The 22558-nt window shown below is 33.5% G+C and overlaps 1 protein-coding gene across 1 annotated transcript in view; it reads right to left on the bottom strand.

Annotated features, from left to right (window-relative positions):
- Positions 1–1014: 1014 nt before the first annotated feature.
- LOC124101147 (zona pellucida-binding protein 1) overlaps positions 1015–22558 on the bottom strand; it is a gene marked incomplete at its 5' end in the record, with an annotated part of 74378 nt that continues 52834 nt past the window's right edge. The window contains one exon of the mRNA XM_058583287.1: positions 1015–2691. Coding sequence (XP_058439270.1) covers positions 2597–2691 — 95 coding nt within the window. The remainder of the gene's footprint in view (positions 2692–22558) is intronic.

Genomic DNA, 22558 nt, shown 5'->3' with positions numbered 1-22558 from the left:
ATTGTGAAAATTATGGCATTATATAAATGTAAGATACTATTATTTTTTAATGTAAAATATTTTGATGCAAGCAAAAATATTCAACAGAAGCTGATTTATGATAATTTCTCTTGGGTTATTTTATGATTTTTATCATACATATTGTCATAAATTTAAACAACCTTTCAATAGCCTGTCTGGCATTATAACAGAAGGTACTTTTGTCTTAGCTATTGAAGTATTTTTACTCAAATGATTTTAAATGTCTATTAATTAATTATTATGCACTTAACTATATCCTATGAAGAAGGTTAAAACCTTCTAAGGAATATCCTATAACTGAATGTGAAAGACAAATATACAACCAACTAAAATAAATGATAAATAATACAATAAAGCAAAAACATTTCACCATGGGAAACAGGAACATGAAATAATTAATGTCTCGCTTTCTTCTATGTTTTTCCTTTGCTTCAATTTCTGCCAATTGTTCTCTTTGCCTGGACTCACGCTTTCATCTTGTTCTAAATTTTGGTATTTGTGAAGGTTCATTTCCAGTCTGCCTATCTAAGCTAAAAATCCTGAACTTACTCCTATCACTCTCTTTTTTTTTTCGTCTACTCTTACCCAGATCATCTCCAGTATAGATTTTGACCTCTAGGACTTACTACTGCCATCTCTGCATTACCAGGCTGACCTATTATTTATGTGATGCTATTCATGTGTTAGAAAAACATATAATAAGTTATGTTAGTAAAATTTTAAATAACAGAATAAAGTTAGCCAGTGTTAAGGAGTAAAAATTAAGGAAAGAATTATATCTAATTCATCATTTTATACATTCAATATGTACTAGTTATGATAACTCACTCCAGTAATAATGTAATAATGCTTAATATGTTACTTACCAGAGGAAAGAAGGCATTTGAAAAAATTCTATGAAACTATATGAAAACAATCACATCATCATGATGAAAGAGATTTAAAAAAAAAAAAAAAAGCACTACCAGGGCTAACAACAAAATACACCCACAGTTAATTTATCTTCCATTTTTATTTGTGTGAGAATTCCAGGGTTATATTTTTCCATGGGATGGCTGGGCCATACACTTAATTACTGGACCATACACTTATTTTATCAAGGATAATAGTTCCCAGCATATAATTAATACTTTTTCTGTTAATGTGTTGCCCACTTGTACCTACATCCAATTTGTGTAATTTGGTAAGTACAAATATCTGTGTCCTTTTAAGAAAGGAAATATGAAGAGCAAAACAGGAATGTCCCATAGCAAAGATGATACAAAAATAAATCAAAAAATATTTAGGAAATTGAGAAACTGTTCATTTTGTAAGTTATTTATGTATTTTCCTGGTACTTAAACCTTTGGTAAGTTTTCAAATTCAAATATAACATCCTTGTGTGAGAGAAGATAAATATTAGTCATGGTATCAGTAATAACTAACACATAATACTCATTTTTAATAGTGAAGTAAATAAAATGAAAGTCCTAATGAGTGATTTTTTTCTAGAGGTATTATCCAAAAAAAGAAATATCTTAGTCTCCCAACTGAGAAAGTTCAAATGTTGATCTAGGGAAATATAATGATTTCTCCATTTCATTCTGAAATGTCAGGGTAATTAAAGAGACTTTAAAATGGAAGTTTAAGATAGCCACATTGAGGAGAGAAAGGGAGAGAGAAGGGAAATTGCATGGAAATGGAAGGAGACCCTCAGGGTTATAGAAAATTACATACAAGAGGAAGTGAGGGGAAAGGGGAAAAAATACAAGGGGGAGAAATGAATGACAGTAGAGGGGGTAGAGAGAGAAGAGGGGAGGGGAGGGGAGGGGAGGGGAGGGGGGATAGTAGAGGATAGGAAAGGCAGCAGAATACAACAGACACTAGTATGGCAATATGTAAATCAATGGATGTGTAACTGATGTGATTCTGCAATCTGTATACAGGGTAAAAATGGGAGTTCATAACCCACTTGAATCAAAGTGTGAAATATGATATATCAAGAACTATGTAATGTTTTGAACAACCAACAATAAAAATTAAAAAATAAAAAGATAGCCACATTGAACTGTTTTAAAAACCCACAATGTGGTTTGGGTTAGGCCTTACACTAAAAAGACTAACAACTGCAGTAATAAGATGTAGGCTTTAAAACTGGCTTTGAACTGTGAAAGGGTGAACTAGAATAGTTAAATTTCCATAAAATTAAATCAAAGGATTGAAATAAGCTAAAATCAAAGTTATAAAAAAACGTGGTGACCTGAGTCCAGTGAATATATAGTAAAGAAAATGGGATACATATTTTTAAAACCCTGCAAAATCTTCTGGGCTAATCTAATACAGTATATTTAAAACTATTTTTTAAACAGTGATACAAGAGATATTCGGAAGTCATATGTAGGTTTAGCATTCATGGATAAAGATAACATGATGTTCACACTTAAAAGTATGTGGACATACTATGATTAAAACAATGAGACCTTTTGTTGTAAAATCTGATTATTTAATTTTAGCATAATAGTGATTTATTATATATTAATATTTCAAAAATATACTTTTATGTTTAATAAACCACCAAATAATTCAAGATAATGTCCTATACGCATGCTTTTGCTCCATACACCAGACTGCTGTTGCACTGAAGGCAGTGAATTCCATCACGGGGATTATAAGATCCAGGGCTGCAGATCACTGTGAATAAACAATAAATTAGTAAGTAATATGTCCCCAAAATGTCACATAAATTAACTTTGTATGTAGCATAAATTGTCAAAGAGTCTCTTAAGTGTTATTTTAATTGAGGTAAAATACATATAATATAATTTAATGTCTTTAACCCCTTTTAATTGTAACTTCAGTATTGTTAAGTATACTCACATGTATAACCAATTTCCAGAATATTTTCATCCTGCAAAACTGCAACTCTATGCCTATTAAAAACTCCTGTTTCTCTTCCCTCCTGCCACTGGAAACTTAATACTCTATATTCTTCATTTAGGTAAAATGATATAATAAAAGCTTTTCACTCTGATCCTGGCTCAGACAAAGACTATAATCTAGAATAATTTTTACTGGTAATACAATGTTGAGTTCAAAGGTTGAATAGATCATTCTTTCAGTTATAGCAGAAGCCACTAGATGTCAACATCACAGGTACAACCAATTGTGCTTATCAGATGGCCCATCATAAACTGTGCCTTAGATTTGTAAAGGTAGCTCCAATCTGCAAAGTGACTACAGCTTATTTTTTATAATCTTGTGATTTCAAGTCCTATTTTTACTACTTACTAAATATAAAATTTGAAAAAATGCTAATTTAAATTAATTTGATAATCCCTAATATAAGGATAATGCCATGAATATATTATCATATCTTATCTCTTCATGACAGAAAGTTAAAGAAGTGCAGAAAGAAACAGAGTTCAAATACCATTTGTTAATGAGATTTACTCTGGAATCCCAGGTAAAGCATTCAAGTCTCTAAATTTGACTATCCTCATTTGTAAAGCAGGTAAAATAATAGCCAAATTCATAATATTAACATAAGGATTAAAATGAGATGACTTCTATGAAAAAGCAATCAATAAATGCCTAACCAGAATGCACTCTGGGACTACCATCTCATCCACTGCAAGTAGAGGCATGCATTTCACATTCTTTCATGCAGAATTCTAACTAGGCTGAGTATCTAACCTGTTTCTCCTTTTCCTATTGAAAGAGTAGTTGGACAAGGATCTCAGTCATACATATAAGGTATGGATGTTATAGGACATCAAATAAATTCTTCCAGCATTATAATAATATGTGTTAATGTTTGGATTATTATACTATTACTATTTAATTTCATATTGTTTTAAGTTTTAAGAAGTAGTTTTTAAAATTAGGAAATATTTTAACTATTTATTCAGAGGAAATATTTTCAATACTATATTCCACAGACTTTTTCAAATATTAGTAGATGTTTTATTTGGAATGTAATGTTTCAGATGGAAAAAAATACGAATTCACCAATGTTAAATAGATGTGTTTTGCTTTACAAATAACAAGAAACTTTAAACTGATAATGTACATACTAAAGTCCCAATGATGTTAATACAGTATGTTTTCTCAAACATATGTGATCATAATGCCTTTTCTCTCAAATCACACATTAATATTTCCTGAAAACACAAATGTGGTAATGCTAAGCAAATTTATTGGAAGTGTTAAATCACAGCACAAGCTGAAGAGAAATCTTCATGCTATTTTTACATACATAGTTTATACTGATTGTCACAAAAGAACCAATATTGGCATAATTTTGAGTTCATGGTTATGTATATATGATCTTGCAATAGCTATTAGAAATAACAAACTTTCATGATATGTCTAATACTAGAGAATCCTTATCTGTAGTATTCTTTCCTAGTATTGTAATACTAAAATATTTTTCTCTGTAAAGCATATTTGAGGGAAAATGTTAAAATGGAATTTAAACACATAGAACAAGATAAGTGGACTACATTTATTAAAGAAAGAAGGATGCACTGATGATTTAGTATTGACTTATAAACAAATGACAAGAAAGTACTGGAAAAAACCTCAAATTTTAGGTAAGGAAATTCTTTAAAAGATACATACATGAACATAGTAAAATTACTTGATAATGAATTAAGGATTTAATAAAATTTTAAAGTAGTAATCAAGGAGCACATTAGGATAATAATTGCAGCTATGTAATCAACAAAAGAATATGATTCAGAATATATAAACTACCCAGATAAATCAATGAGAAAGAAAAGAAAACTACTTTAAAAATACTTTAAAAATAGACACCAAAAGAGAAAAATACAATTGGTTAACTTATGAGCTTTTTACTATACCAAAAAAAGTATTAAAATAAACCAGAATCTAAACAATGCAAATAAACATCAAAATATATACTGAGAGAAGGTTCAACAAGATACTGAAATAGGAAGCTCTGGACCCCAGTTCTCTCATGAAAATATTAAGTAAACTACAAGGTACAGGACAAAGTAACTTCATAAGAGCGCTGAAAACAAGTCAAATATCTATAGCAATCCAGTGAACACACAGACAAAACAAAACAAAACAAAATACCTGCAAAAGAAAATAGTGGGGAAAACAGTGGGAAATTTTATGGCATCTTTACTCACTCATGCCCAACATCCTCCTCAATACAGTTCTGGGAAATTCCACTCCACATACTTGAGAGAACAGAGCAGACAGAATTGGCACTCTTAAATGCATGAGGGATGCCTGCCATTGGACTTGATGATGGCACAAGTCATATCTCAGGCCATAGGTATGGTTCCTAAAAACCATAACTACAAATCCATACATGCATGGGCAAGAGATTACGCATGAACACAATACCTAAGGCTATAAAAGAACCAAGGAAATTCTCAGAAAAATTAAGACATTTAATATCAGCCATGTATATGGAGGAATCATAAAAAAGAAACACCTATGGACAAAGCATATAAAGATGCTCAACATCAGTAATTGTAAGAGAAAGGCAAATAAAATCTATAATGAGGTATCACCTTATATAGATTAGTATGAGGAAAAATAAATGAATGTTGGTGAGGATGTGGAAAATTTGGAAACTTTTTGCCTTGTTAGTGGGAATACAAATCTTCTATGAAAAACACAAACATAATGGAGGTTCCTCAAAAAAATTAAATATAGAATTGCCATATGATCCAGCAAACCCACCTCTGAATGTATATCCAAAAAAACTAAAAGCAAGATCTGAAAGAGATATTTACACACCCATGTTCAATGAAGCATTATTCATGGTAGTTAAGAGGGAGAAGCAACCAAGTTGTCCGCTGGTAGACGGGAGGACAAACATACATAAAATGGAAAATGCATAATAAAATTCACCCTCAAACAAGAAGTTAATCCTGTCATATGCTACAACACAAATAAGCCTGTGCTAAGTAAAATAAATCAATCACAAAAAAAGACACTGCATGAGTCCCCTTAAAAGATGTTATCTGAAGTAGTCAAACTTATAGAAACAGAAAGAAAAACAGTAGCTACTAAGGGATTAGGGGTGGGTAATGGGAAATTGTTGTCCAGTGGATAAAAATTTTCAGTTATAAGTTCTGTTTAAATACACCAATGATAAAACAATCCTATCCGGCAATTACAAAAATATTTATTTACAATGTATTAGTATATAATATTTTGGGATAAATTTAACCAAGTTGGCAAAATACTAACACAGATCAGTGAAATAAACTAAAAGACACAAGTAAAAGAGAATACACCACATCACCATGGGTTAGAAGACAATACCATTAAAATGTAGCTCCACCCAAAGCTATTTACGGATTCGATGCAATTCCTATCAAAATTTAAATGACTTTTATTTTCCCCAGGTACAGAAATCTGCATCCTAAAATTCATTTGGATTCTCAAGATAAACCAAATAGCTAAAACACCTTGAGAAAGAAGGGCAGAGTTAGGATCTCATGCTTCCTAATTGTAAAACATAAAACTAGTAATCAAAACAATGTAGTGCTACCATAAAGAAAGCAATATAGACCAATGAAACAGAACTGAAGATCCAGTAATAAACTCATTGGGTCAAATGATTTCGATAATACTACTAAGATTATTCAATGAGGAGAGGGCAATTGTTTTTTCAATAAATGGTATTGAGAAAAATAGATATCCACATAAACTGAACATGGGCTCTTAACTTATATCATATAATGGATCCAAGACATAAACTTAAGAGCTAAAACTGTAAAATATTTAGAAGAAAATATTGGGGAAAAGTTTCATGACCCTGGATTTTGTAATGATTTCTCTCATTGACACAAAAACACACAAGGAATGAAAATAAATGCATTGAACTTCATTAAAATTTAAAACCTTTATTCATCAAAAGACCTTATGAATATAACAAAAAGGAAAGAATATTTGCAAATGATGTATCTAGTAAGGAGTTAATATCAAAATATACTTAAAACTCCTGCAACTCAACAATAACACAAAAACAACCCAGTTAAAAATTGATGTGGCTAAGTGTGGGGTATGTGCCTTAAATCCTAGTGATTTGGGAGGCAGAAGCAGGAGGATTACAAGTTCAAAACTCAGCAACTTAATGAGACCCTGTCTCTAAATAAAAAATAAAAGGGCTGGGATGTAACTCACTGGCTAAGTGTCCCTATGTTGAATCCCCAGTACCAAAAAAAAAAAAAAAAGGTTAGAAGTCTTGAATAGATATCAACTCCAAAAAAAGACCCTTAACATTAGAAATACAAATCTAAACCACAATGGGACACCATTTCAAACACATTAAAGATGGCAAGTATCACAATAACAGAAAATAAGAGCTGGTGAGGAATGAAGAAATTGTGAACCTTGTATTTTCTTAATGTGAATGTAAAATGGTTAAGCATCTATGGACATAGTAATGATGGCTCCTCAAAAAATTAAGAATAGAATTACCATATGACCCAGAAATTCTGATTCTGGTATTTAGCTGAAAAACCTGAAATCAGGGTTTTAAAGACATATTTGAAGACTTTATAGTCTCAATGTCTGTATCTACCACCAAATTGACATGAAAGACTTAATCCCTGATGAGGATATATTTAGAGACAGTGTCTTTAAGATAGTAAACTTAAATGAGTAGAATTGGGCCATGATCCAAAAGGACTAGTGTCAAATAAGAGACACCAGAGAGATTATGTGCACTCTCTCTTTTTTTTTTCTTTCTTTCCATCAACATGCACAAAGAAAAGGCCTTGTGAGGACATAATCAGAGATGGTTATCTGCAACCAAGAAGAATACCTTTACCAGGAACTTATCTGAACAGAACCCTGATCTTCAAAACTGTGAGAAACTTAATTTCTGTTAAGACACCCAATCTATGAAATTTTATTGTGGCAATTTATCCTAATATAGATCCAAAAGAAATGACTACAGGAACTTAAGAGATATCTACACATCTGTGTTCTCTATAACATTAGTCACAATAGCCAAGAAGTGGATGCAACCTATTGCCCATTGCTTAAATGGAAAAATCAATCTCCCTCTTCCTCCCCATCTCTCCTTCACTCTCTCAACCCCCACACAAACTTACATGCGTGTACACCTAATGAAATGATTTTTGTGTGTTGACCTTGTATCCTACAACTTAATTCCTTTATTAGCCCTAACAGTTTTCGGGGGGGGGGGGAGGTGTCCAAGTGCAATTTACATTTAAATGGTTTTGCTTCTTTTTATTTTTGGCAACACTATCAAAAACAATCTACATATTAAATATAATCCATATCAAAGTTCTATCAGCTTTATTTGAAGAAATGGAAAGATGATCCTCAAATTTACATGGAATTACAAGTGGTCTTAAGCACCCGAAACTTGAAAATACAAACAAAGCTGACAAAAACGCACATGAAAATTTAAGAACTTACTAAAAATCTGCATAATAATAAACTATAATACTAGCATAAGGAAAAACATAATGGAACAGAATTGAGAATCTAGAAATAACCTTATATATCTAAGACAACTGATTTCCATCAATGATGAAAAGTGCATGAAATGTGAAAATAGACATTTCTTCAGCATAATTTTGGGATGACTAGGTAGCTGTATAGTTAAGAATGTATTTGGACTCATATTTCAAGCCACTTAGCACAAGGGTTGGGGTTGTCAACGGCTCAGTGGTAGAGTACTTGCCTAGCATTTATGAGGCACTGGGTTTAATTGTCAGCACTGCATAAAAATAAGTGAATAAAATAAAGGTCTATCAACAACTAAAATATATATAGAACAAATTAACACAAAATACATTGATGACTTATTTGAAGAAAATAGGAAACTTTTATATATTGGATTTTGTAATAGTGTCTTAGATATGACACTAATAGAATGAGCAATAAAAGAAAAATAATATATAAACCAAATCTATAAATCTGTTTTAATAATAAATTTCCAGATTATTAATAATAATATAAAAGACAAATTAGAGGATACACGAAAATATTTGCAAAACATATACCCGCAAAGGTTTAAGATACAGAATATCTGGAGCTTTTATTACTCAACCACGAAAAGACAAAAACTCAATTGGACAAAGGGGCAACAGACTTACATAGGCAACCCCCAAGAAGATACACAAATAGCCACCAAGCCCAGTAAAAGATGCTCAATATAACGTTGGTCATTTGGGAAATGCAAATTAACACCAAATGAGACACTACTTCATACACACTAAAATGGTTAAAAGTTGGGTTGTATGTTTTGTTGTTAAAGGAAAATAATAAGTGTTACCCAAGATATCATGTAACAAACAAGTAACCACAGATGTTACTAGTGGGACAATAAAATGTAGTAGCCACTGTGAAAAGCAATTTGGCACATACTCAAAAAGTTAAAAACAGAATATGATCCAGTAATTCCATTATTGTTATTTACCCAAAAGAACAGAAAATGGGTAGTTAAGCAGATACATTTTCATAAATGTTCACAGCAGCAGAAACCACAATATTCAAAATTTGGAAACACTCCAAATGCTATGAATGGAGAGATTATACATATATATAATATATATATAATTTGTATACATATACATAGTATGAAATATTATTTAGCCACAAGTAGAAATGCAGTACTGATATATACTACATCATGCTAAGTAATACATTATGCTAAGTGAAATAAACCAAATATAAAATGATACATATTTTGTGTTTTCATTTATGTGAAATATCCAGAATAGATAAATCTACAGAGACAGAAAGTCAACTGGTAACTGCCAGAGTTTCAGGGTAGAGGAGAATGGGAATAACTGCTTAATAAATATAGGGTTTCTTGCTGAAGTAATTAAATTGTTTTAGAACAAGATATAGTGGTTTCCTAACACTGTGATTATATTAAAAGCTACAAAATTTCACATTAAAATGTCCAATTTTATATTGTATAATTTGAACTCAGTAAAAAGAATGAATAGTTTCATTTGATGCATGGGCCAGTATAAATTTGTGTAACATGGATGTAACTGATAAACAAAAAGAGAGGACAGACTGAAAAATGTAGAAAACAACAAGTAAGTAAATAAATAAATAAATGCCCCAATGCCCTTAATTTAATGACAGTCATCAAAGAATAAGACAAAGAAACTCAGGATACACTCAATATAAAATTGACAAAGATTTCCATTCTCAGGCACTAGAATCAAACTGTTGTAATCCCTGAATAAAGAGAAACTCTTAAAAGTATGCAGAAAAATACTCAAAATATGACAGAGTTTGGGGAGATCTATATGAATAGAAGCTCACTTTTAATCAGAAAAAATATATCGTTCAACACTAAAGGTTAAAAAAAGATGCTTTGTAATAAAAAGTAGAATATTGAGGATTATAATGCTGCAACAAAAGGTAGGCTAAAGGAAGTTCCTTAGCCTGAACTTAGAAGTATAAGCTACTATTACCAGAATCAATTTAGTATCTTGCTTAAAACAACCAAAAATAATAGCAACTATGCAAAACACATGGAAATAATGTTTTCCAATATACTGGATATTGAATCATAAGGGACAGTGATCCGTTAGAGATAGGAAACAAAAAATATGAGTCCTACAAGAGTAAGCCTAAAATTAATAAGCAGTTGCCATTGCTTACTGCCAAAAGTTCCCAAATTATGGCACAGGGCACTAAGATAAGCCCAAAAAAGTCCCTGAATTGAAGAGAATAACCAAGCTAAGAGTTGGAGAAGACAAAAAAAAAAACAAAAAAAAAAACTAGAGTTCTTAAGACTGTGTACCACAGATAAGGTAGCCGCATAAAGACAGAACTTTGGAGATGATCAGTACATCTTTCCCAAATATAAAAAACAAATCAGCACAGTGTGAGGAGGAAGTTAACCTCAGGCTAGGGAAAGAACCATCTATTTTGACAGCATTAGAAGGAATGGTACCTAGTAATCACTCAGGCTGATTAACAGTGCGTGTTCCCAACAGCCAGAAAGGAAAACTCATAATTCACAGGCCACTGGGAAGAAGATTTAGGAAGATAGAGGAAATAATTACCTCTAGACAGAACACTGAACTGGGATTTCCTACCAAATTATAATAGTAAGACATAAAATGATAAAAAATAATGTCTGCAGGAGCACAAAAGCAGCCAGCACCAAATAACGTAAAATTAAAAAAAAAAATCTATAATGTAAACAAAGATGACCAGTATGAAAAGAGACAGTTTTTATGGTTTGGATTTGAGGTATCCCATAACAGACACTGTTTATGTAGGAATGTGCAGAGATAAAATGACTGGATTGTGAGAGCTATAATCTAATCAGTACATCATGGTATGGACTAAGAGGATGATTAAGCTATACTGTAAGGAGTACAGCTGGAGGTGGTATATCCCTGGAGACATACCCTAGAAGGGTTCTTTTTCCCTGTGGCTCCTTCCTGTTTTTTTTTTTTTTTTCTTTCTGCTTCCTGACTACCAGGAGGCCAGTAGTACTACTCTACCACCTCTTCCACCATGATATTCTGCCTCACTTTGGGTCCAGAGCAACGGACATAGCCCACCATAGACTACACTTCTGAAACCATCAGCCAAAATAAACATCTTTCTCTAAGTTGTTCTTGTTATATATTTTTGTCCCAGCAATGCAAAGCTGACAAAATAGAAATTGGTACCAAGAAGTGGGGTTTTTACCATGAGTAACTTGATGGTATGGTTCAGAAGCTTCTGGAGAAGGAAGGTTTGTGGAAGAAGCAAGGAAGACTTTGAAGATGCAGATGGGAGAAGTTTTAAGAATATTGCAAGTGGAGCTTCATTGGTGATTCTGATGGGAATTCAGAAGACCAACAGGCAAACAGTAAAGACTTCTCATGAGGTTCCAGGGGGAATGAAAATTATATTGGGAATTGGACTAGATGTAACTTACGTTATATTCTGGAAAAATTTTTTTATCCATGTCCTGAGACTTTATGTAAGGCTGGATTTAAAGGTGATAAACTAATTAATCTGGTAGAGGAAATTTTAAGGCAGCAAAGCATTTCAGGTGGTGGGATGGATCTTCCTGGCAACTTTTAGCCAGGTTCACTGTAAGAACAGGGAACATAATTCAGAAAAAGCAGATTTTAAAAACTTGCAGTATGGCCAGAAAAGTGCATATAAAACAGGAGCCAAGAAAGGTATGCTTGTTGAAGAGATTCTAGCCACTAAAGAGATACTAAGATCTGTGTACAGACAATAGGAAAGATGTCTGAGGGCATCTCAGAAATCTGCAAGACTACATCCCTTGCTGGCTCAAAGGTTTAGAAGGGGAAATTCCCTTGCATAGGGGAGTCTAGGATATTGTTTCCCTGTGCTCAGCCACCTCCACACTCAGAGGCTACTGCAGTCATCATCCCCAGGGCTAGCAGAAGACCCTGGCGTCATCTACATGGTGCTGGTTTTGCAGGAATACAGGATGCTAGAGTAAGGGGGTCATGGAGGCTTCCCCTGAGATTACTAAGGAAGGTTTGGAGTCAGGCAAAGTGTGGCAGGGTTGTAATTCCTGTGAGCAGCCTCTGAAAGGGTGATGTGTAAAGTTGTAAAGGTAAAGCTGAAGTTGAAATGGAGACTCCAGGAATTAAGAGGATCCATAAATGGTGTCTGCTAAGGAAAGCTTGTGAATGAAGTCCAAAGGGGTGGGCTATCCAACCTTGTTGGAGAGAACATCTCATGACAATATACCCCAGGTGCCAAATGTGGCTATAGGACTTGTTAGCCCAGCTGAGTTTTGATATTGTTTTGGTCCCATCCCTTCTTGCTATGCCCCTATTCCTCCCTTTTGGAATGGGAATGCTTACTCTGCATCACTATATATTAAACATATGTAACTTGCATTTGATCTTCATAAGGACTCACAGCCAAGGCTTTGCCTTGACTCTCAGATGAGATTGGAACTTAGACATTTGGACAATTCTGGAACTGTCGAGACTATGGAGACCTGGAGATGAATTAAAAACATTTTGCTTTGGATGATGAACCTAAGTTGGGGATGAGGGGAAAAATGTTATGGTTTTTATGAGGCATTACCTCCAAAGCAGGGATGTTTAGAGATGAAATTATTAAACTGTGAGAACTGCAACATAATTATTCCAACCTAGTTTGAATGGAATTACTAGATAGTAACTGTAGGCAGCTGGAGCATGGCTGGAGGAGGTAGACACTGGGAGCATGCCCTGGAAGTGTTCACCTTCCCTGTGACCCTTTCCCCTTTTTCTCTCTCCTTTTTGGCTGCCATGAGATAAGTTGCACTCCTTCACAACTCCCTTCCACAAAGATGTTCTGTCTCACCCTGGGCCCACAGTAACTGACTCGGCAAACCATGGACTATACTTCTGAAACCATGAGCCAAAATAAATTCTTCTTCCTTTAAATTGTTTTTATGACTTATTTTGGTCACAGCAACACAAAGCTGACTAACACAGGCAGGAAAATATAAGCCACAATAAAGAGGATAATCAAATAATCAGAATTAAACTAGAACCAAGGCAATCAAATAATTGTGCACTGAAAACTACACAAACATTAGTAACAGAAACTAAAAACCATCTAAATAAATAAACTTTCTGTATTCATGAATAGGAAGACATTATTATTAAGCTATCAGTATTACCTAAAGCAAATTATCAAATTCAATGCAATTCCTATCAGAATGTTAATATCCGTTTTTTAAGAAATGGAAATGGCAATCCTCAAATTCATATCGGAATAGACAAAACAATCATGTAGTAGAATAAAGTCGTAGTATATAACTCTTCCAATTTCAAAAATTACTATAAAGCTACACAATAAAAACAGTTTAATTATGTCATCAGGACAGTCATATAAAACAGTGAAATAGAAATTAACTCATCTATGATTAACTGATTACTGATAAGGGTTCCAAGTACTCTAGTTATATAAATAATCATGTTGTCAACAAATGATGCAGGGACAATTAGTGTTCCATGTGTGGAAGAAAAAAATGGATCCCACATCTCACACCATATACACTTATTAACTCTAATTCAATCTATGTCATAAATATAAGAGCAAAAATTTTAAAAATTCCTAGGGGAAAAAGAAACACAGGGCTAAGACTTGATAACTTTGGATAAGGCAACAGATTATTTGATATGACCAAAAAGCATTAAGGAACAAAAGAATAAGATAATTTGGAGTTCATTAAAACTAAAAATATTTGTATATCAAAGTACAACTGGAAAAGTAGAAATGTTTACAGAGTCTATGTCTAACTACCAAAATATGTAAGCCCTAATCATAAGAAAATCAGACTGATTATATTAATATCTAATAAAGTAGATTTCATGCAAGGAATATTACCAGGTACATATAGGCATATTATATAATAATGAAGGTATAAAAAGTGTTTCACTTCACATTCTAAAATTTACTTTGTTACCTATTAATATAACCACTTCAGTTTTCTTATGACAGTCCTTTCTGTTGTCAGACTTATTTGAAAAGGAATACAGTTTTTCTTTTCATTTCTTCATCTCCACTTTCCCCTCCCTAACGGGGGGCCAGGAAACCAAATTAATTTTGCTCATCCTAGGTTGAGTTATCTGTCTTTGAGCTTACAGCTACCACAAGAACCATGTAATTCACACTTGGGGGATGGATTAGAAGATCTAAGGAATGGCTATTTCCCAAATTAACAAGTGTATCACAATCCTCAGTCAGAGAACACCTGGAATGGTGCCTTTGAAAAGCTTCTTTAAAATAAGCCCTCTGTTTTTCCTGATGGGCAGAACCACAACCTCAGGGACAGGAGTCCTTCGGCTTCTCCTTTACTAGCAAAGCAATAAACCTTCTTTTTCCATTTTCTCAAAACCATTCTTATTAAATTGGCATGAATGGGCATTAGGGACAAAAACTGAGCTTTTGGTAACAGAGTGGCAAATCACATGCACAGAAATCAATCCTAAATGTCTATTTATCTAACTACTGAATTTAAAAATATATAGCAGAACTACTAAAAGTAGTTTAGTAGAAATGGACAAATTCACAACTATAGTCAGGAGCTTCAAGCATTCAACTCTCACAAACTGATATAATAAATTGAAAATATAAACAACAGGGAAGCTGGGTATAGGCACACTCCTATAATCCCAGCTACTTGAAGGCTCACATAGGAGACTTTCAACTCAGAGGCCAACCTGAGCAACTTCATGAGACCTTCCTTCAAAATAAAATTTTGAAATTCTGAGAGTATAGCTCAGTAGCAGAGCACTTGTCTAACTTGCCTAGCATGTGCAAGGCCCTGAGCTCAATCTCCTGAATCACAAAAACTAAACCAAAAAAAAGAGGAATACAGAAAATTTAACTTCTGTAAACATGAACATCCATCAAGATATGTTCTGAACCACAAAACGATTCAAAACCACTTAAAAGAATTAAAGCAATACAGAATAAATTTTTTAAAGAGAAGAAATTTAGGTGTAAATAAACATGTATATGTTGGAAATTTTCAGGTATATGGGAATTTTAAAAAAAACTACTGAATATGACCTGGGTCAAAGAAAATTACAAAAAATATTTGAACTGATTGAAAACTTGACATATCTACAAAAATTACAAATAGGGTGATACAGTTAAATTAATGTTAGAGAAAATATGTAGCTTCAGATACTTATAAAAGGAAAAAAAGTATCAAATCAAAGGTCTAGGCTACACTGCAGCACATTAATTTCCAGATGCCAATGAAAGAAAATAGTTTAGAAAATGTTAAACGTATGAGACAAAATTAATGAAACAGAAAACAGACAAATACTAGAAAAACTAAATGCGGGTTCTGTGAAAAGATTAATAAAATTTATCAGGAAAAAAATGAGTAATATTAGGAATAAGAAAATATCACTATAATCTTGTGACCCATTAAAGAAAAAATATGTTGTTCAATTTGTGGAATAAATTTGAATATCAATATAAAATGGACACAAATTATCAAAACAGGCACAGAAAACCTGAAAAGTTCTATTATGATTAGTTATTGAATTGTCATTAAAGTTATTCCCAACGAGAGTTACAATTTTGCTATTGTGGTCTAGTTTCCTAATGTCCTTTCATCCCACTGATAACAATTATGAAATCAGACTAAAATGAAATATCTACACAAAAAAATGAGGGTTGGGAAAGGAGAAAAACTGGGGAATGATATTGGCCAAATTTTATTCTTACATTTGTGTGTATGCACAAATATGTAAAAATGAATCCCATCATTATGTACAACTATAATGCATCACTAAAAAATATGGGAAAAAAACAAAGGAAATTAAGGGAATTTAAAAGGGTAATTGAAATAAGCAACTAACAAAGGTAAGAGTTTGCTATTTGTTCTAATTTTTTTCTCTCAGAGGGAAACCATGAGGGTGGATTGAGTTTCAGAGTAGCATATGCCAGTACATGAAACTATGAGAGCAGACTGACCATCTTTCTGGCCAATGGAACCAAGGAATGAAGCCTGAAGACATGACCAGATGAAGGCAAAATCTTGGACAAAGAACAATTCAGAAAGAGTTTGATTTATTCTATGTATGGCTCTGGATTAGGCTCAATAAACTTCCTGAACCACACATACATAAGATACATCTTTTTTTTTCCTTATCTATCTATTTATTTATTTTTTAGTTTTTGGCGGACACACATCTTTGTATGTGGTGCTGAGGATTGAATCCGGGCCACACGCATGCCAGGCAAGCGCGCTACTGCTTGAGCCACATCCCCAGCCCCATACATAAGATACATCTAAGCCAGCATTAAAAGATTAGAAAACCGAACTGAAATTTGAAACCATAACAATCTCATACTAACCCTTGAACACAAGTATAAGAGAAAGGCCAACATAGTAAAGTCTTTGAACATGATATTTAAATTATAGTAAACAGAAAAAAGGAATTCATGATCTAAATTTAGATGGATATATTTCCTGCTTAAATAAAAATGTTAACTTTCTCTAAATAATTTGAGTAGAACTCAGGTGATACATAATGTAACATTCATTACTCTAAGATGTAATGCAAACTAAACCACAGAAAAATAAAAGACAATGATATCTATTATCAAGAGAGAAGACAAATAGTAACCTCAAGGACAGATGTTTGAAATATCAGGCAATAACTTTGAAACAGCTATAATAAATAAGTTCCAAGAAAAAGTCAAAAACATACTTGAAATAAATGAAAAGACAGTAATTTAGCAGATAAACAGAAGTAATAAAAAATGAAAAAAATCAATATTTAAATACAGAATATCTGCAATAAAAATTTAGTGATAAACTTAACAGAAGAATGGAGATGAAGCAGAGAAAGTAAAACACTTTAAGATAGATTAATTTATCCAACTGAAGAGTAAATAATTGAAAAAATGATGGGGAGAGAAAAGGATAGTATTAACAGATATAACCGATGGGTAAAATGGTCACTACAGAAGAGGAGTTTGAAAAGAAGGGAGACGGGCAATAGAAAAGGCAACAATACATATCAATTGGTGATGAACATAAATTTAAAGATTGAAGGATCTCAGGGAGCCCCCAGAAAGATAAATATAAAGAAAACCATGTTTAGAAACATAATAATCAAAATGGGAATACAAGAAAAACCTGGAAATTTGATGAAAAAAATGAGAAATTATGTACAAGGAAAGAACAATTCAAATCTGGGAATATTTTACCCAAATCTATGTTAGTCAGAAGACAAAATAGAACATTGAAGGGATGAGAAAAACAAAAGCAAAATCAAACCCTGATTAGCATACTCTGTAAAACTATATTTCAAGAAATGAAGAACACATAGAAAATAGAATTCATGGAACTGAGGTTGTGGCTCAGTGGTAGAGCGCTTGCCTAGCATGTGAGAAGCACTGGGTTTGATTCTCAGCACTGCAGATGAAAAAGGCAATATCACAACAGACACTACAGAAATACAGAAGATAGAAATTATTTTGAAACCTTATACTTGAATAAAATAGAAGATAGTAAAGACATCAATAAATTCCTTAAGTCATATGATCTGCCCAGATTGAGTCAGAAAGATATACACAACTTAAACAGACCAATATCAAGTGAGGAAATAGAAGAAGCCATCAAAAGATTACCAACCAAGAAAAGCCCAGGACCGGACAGATATACAGCCAAGTTTTACAAGACCTTTAAAGAAGAACTAATACCAATACTCTTCAATCTATTTTAGGAAACAGAAAAAGAGGGAGTACTTTTAAATTCATTCTATGAGGCCAATATCACACTGATTCCAAAACCAGACAAAGACACCTCAAAGAAAGAAACCTTCAGAATAATATCTTTAATGAATATAGATGCAAAAATCCTCAATAAAATTCTGGCGAATCGGATACAAAAACATAAAACATCAATAGACTTAAAGATAAGAACCATAGGATCATCTCGATAGACGCAGAAAAAGCATTCGACCAAGTACAGCATCCCTTTATGTTCAAAACACTAGAAAAACTAGGGATAACACGAAGTTACCTCAACATCGTAAAAGCTATCTATGCTAAGCTTCAGGTTAGCATCATTCTAAACGGAGAAAAACTGAAGGCATTCCCTCTAAAATCTGGAACAAGACAGGATGCCCTCTCTCACCACTTCTATTCAACATAGTTCTCAAAACACTGGCCACAGCAATTAGACAGACAAAAGAAATTAAAGGCATAAATATAGGAAAAGAAGAACTTAAATTAGCACTATTTGTGGATGACATGATCCTATACATAGCAGACCCAAAAGGTTATACCAAGAAACTTCTAGAGCTAGTAAATGAATTCAGCAAAGTGGCAGGATATAAAATCAACACGCATAAATCAAAGGCATTCCTGTATATCAGTGACAAATCCTTTGAAATGGAAATGAGGATAACCATCCCATTTCACAATATCCTCAACAAAATAAAATACTTGTGATTCAACCTAACAAAAGAGGTGAAAGACCTATACAATGAAAACTACAGAACCCTAAAGAGAGAAATAGAAGAAGACCTTAGAAGATGGAAAGATACTCTGCTCATGGATAGGCAGAACTAATATCATTAAAATGGCGATATTACCAAAAGTACTTTATAGGTTTAACGCAATGCCAATCAAAATCCCAATGACATTTCTCACAAAAATAGAAAAAGCAATCATGAAATTCCTCTGGAAAAATAAAAGACCCAGAATAGCAAAAGCAATTCTAAGCAGGAAGAGTGAAACAGGCGGTATAGCGATACCAGATTTTAAACTATACTACAGAGCAATAGTAACAAAAACAGCATGGTACTGGTACCAAAACAGGAGGGTAGACCAATGGTACAGAATAGAGGACACAGAGACCAATCCACAAAATTACAACTACCTTATATTAGAGACAAAGGGGCTAAAAGCATGCAATGGAGGAAGGATAGCATCTTCAACAAATGGTGCTGGGAAAACTGGAAATCCATATGCAACAAAATGAAACTGAATCCCTTTCTCTCGCCATGCACAAAAGTGAATTCAAAATGGATCAAGGAGCTTGATATCAAATCAGAGACACGCCGTCTGATAGAAGAAAAAGTTGGCTACGATCTACATACTGTGGGGTCGGGCTCCAAATTCCTCAATAGGACACCCATAGCACAAGAGTTAATAACTAGAATCAACAAATGGGACTTACTCAAACTAAAAAGTTTTTTCTCAGCAAGAGAAACAATAAGAGAGGTAAATAGGGAGCCTACATCCTGGGAACAAATCTTTACTCCTCACACTTCAGATAGAGCCCTAATATCCAGAGTATACAAAGAACTCAAAAAATTAGACAATAAGATAACAAATAACCCAATCAACAAATGGGCCAAGGACCTGAACAGACACTTCTCAGAGGAGGACATACAATCAATCAACAAGTACATGAAAAAATGCTCACCATCTATAGCAGTCAGAGAAATGCAACTCAAAACCACCCTAAGATACCATCTCACTCCAGTAAGATGGGCAGCCATTATGAAGTCAAACAACAACAAGTGCTGGCGAGGATGTGGGGAAAGGGTACACTTGTACATTGCTGGTGGGACTGCAAATTGGTGCGGCCAATTTGGAAAGCATTATGGAGATTCCTTGGAAAGCTGGGAATGGAACCACCATTCGACCCAGCTATTCCCCTTCTTGGACTATTCCCAAAAGACCTAAAAATAGCATTCTACAAGGATACAGCTACATCAATGTTCATAGCAGCACAATTCACAATAGCTAGACTGTGGAACCAACCCAGATGCCCTTCAATAGATGTATGGATAAAAAAATGTGGCATTTATACACAATGGGATATTACTCAGCACTAAAAAATAACAAAATCATGGCATTTGCAGGGAAATGGATGGCATTAGAGAAGATTATGCTAAGTGAAGTTAGCGAATCCCTAAAAAACAATTGCCGAATGTCTTCTTTGATATAAGGAGGGGAACTCAAAACAGAGCAGGGAGGAAGAGCATGAGAAGAAGATTACCACTAAGCAGGGATGAGAGGTGGGAGGGAATGGAGAGAGAAGGGTGCCGCAGTCTGGCTGGGCACAAATGCCGCAGTCTGGCTGGGCACACAATCACGAGCCACCACACAGCTTGTAGATTCAAACAGCAACTCTTTATTCCCGAACTCACACCAGCCGTCTACAATCACGTTCTGGGGAAATCCACGTTCTCTGCCCAAATTCACGTTCTCTGCCCAAATCCACCTCCACTGGGCTTCTATCTCCAAAATATACTGTCTAAATCCCGTGAGAACTCAAGGGGAACTCAGGCAGCAGGATACGCCCTATTCCCAGCAGGAATAATCTTAAACCTTAAACCTGGAACCTAAACTGGGAACGCCCTAAACACCATTATCTTAAAACCAGGAACACCCTAATCTGCCTTGGTCCTTGAGCAAGGTCACGTACATTCAATGTCACTGCAACATGGGGTACGCTGGCAAGGAAATTGTCATACCTACTTGGCTAATGGCTCCCAGCAGAAGGGGAATTGCACGGAAGATGGAAGAAGACCCTCATTTTTCTACAAAATTACATATAAGAGGATGTGAGGGGAAAGGGGAAAAAAAGAGAGAGAGAGAGAAATGAGTTACAGTAGATGGGGTAGAGAGAGATAATGGGAGGGGACGGGAGGGAGGGGAGGGAGGATAGGAAGGGGATAGGAAAGGTAGCAGAATACAAGAGACACTAGTATGGCAGTATGTATAAACGTGGCTGTATAACCAATGTGATCCTATAATCTGTACACATGGTAAAAATATGAATTCATATCCCTTTTGAATCAAATGTATGATATATGATATGTCAAGATCATTGTAATGTTTTGAGCAACCAAAAAGAATAAATAAATAAATAAATGAAAAGAAAATAGAAGCCTTCTTGAGATGCCAGAAAAATAAAACAATTTGCCAGCAGCATACTTTCTCCACAGTAACTGCTCATGAAAATTCTTTTAGATGAAACAAAAAAGAGGGAAAATCTTCTGGGAAAAAAAGAAGAGTATAAGCACTAGTAAACTTCTGAATAATTAAAGAAGACTATTTGTTTTCCTTCTCTAGTCCTTTAAAATAGGTGAGATTCTTTTAGTTCAAAATACAATACTGTTTTGAGGATTTTTTAATATTATATGAAATACATATAACTAAACCAATAGTGAAAGGGTAGTGATACATTAATGAGTATGTTTTCTACACTTTATGTGAAGTTGTGCACTATTAAGTCTAAGTAGACAATAAAATTATAGTATTATAATTTATATCACAACATACAAAAATATAAAGGAAAATTAAATAGACTAAATAAAACTGAAAAGGTATCATATATTAAAGATATTCAGAAATTATTAAAAAGCAGCAAAAGAGAACCAAAGAACAAAGGAAACAAATAGAAAACAAAAATAAACATTTTAAAATTCAACTTTAAAAAAGCAAGACTCAAGTATAATCTTCCCACAATATATACAGAAAAGCTAAAAGTAAATGAAGGTAGGAAAAGCCTTATCATGAAAATGTTCGGAATAAGAATTTGGGAACCACTATACTAATAGTAAAAAGAAAAACAAATCAAGCAAAAGAGCAATTTGTCATATTGACAAAATGAGCAATTATTCAGGAAAATTTAAATAGTTTTAAATCTCTATGCACTTAATAACAGTTTTAAAATGGAAGCAAAAACTGACAGAATAAAAGTTTTGAATAAATAAGTACACTATCAGTAAATAGATTTTAAACTAGTAATTACTTTCATCTGCTTATATTTATAAAACACTACCTTCAGTAACTGCAAAACACCCTTTTTTGGGGATCAGTTATGGTATCTTCACCAACATAGCTCATATGCCATGAGTTATAAAACCAATCCAATTAAATGTCTTATGAATATAAACATAGAGAACAATGAGACACAGGTTGAACATCTCTAATCTGAAAATCAAAAATCTGAATCTTTTTGAGCATGTATGTGATGTATGTATGTGATGCCACAGTGGAAAATCCACACTTGACCTTGTGTGACAAGTTGCAGTTAAAA

Source organism: Marmota monax, unplaced genomic scaffold (genome assembly GCF_021218885.2).
Source record: "Marmota monax isolate L192 unplaced genomic scaffold, Marmota_monax_Labrador192_F-V1.1 WCK01_AAM20220418_F8-fsc00412, whole genome shotgun sequence".
In the NCBI taxonomy this organism is placed as follows: Eukaryota; Metazoa; Chordata; class Mammalia; order Rodentia; family Sciuridae; genus Marmota; species Marmota monax.
Note: the sequence above shows the minus strand (reverse complement) of the source record. Positions and strands in the feature narration are given on the sequence as shown.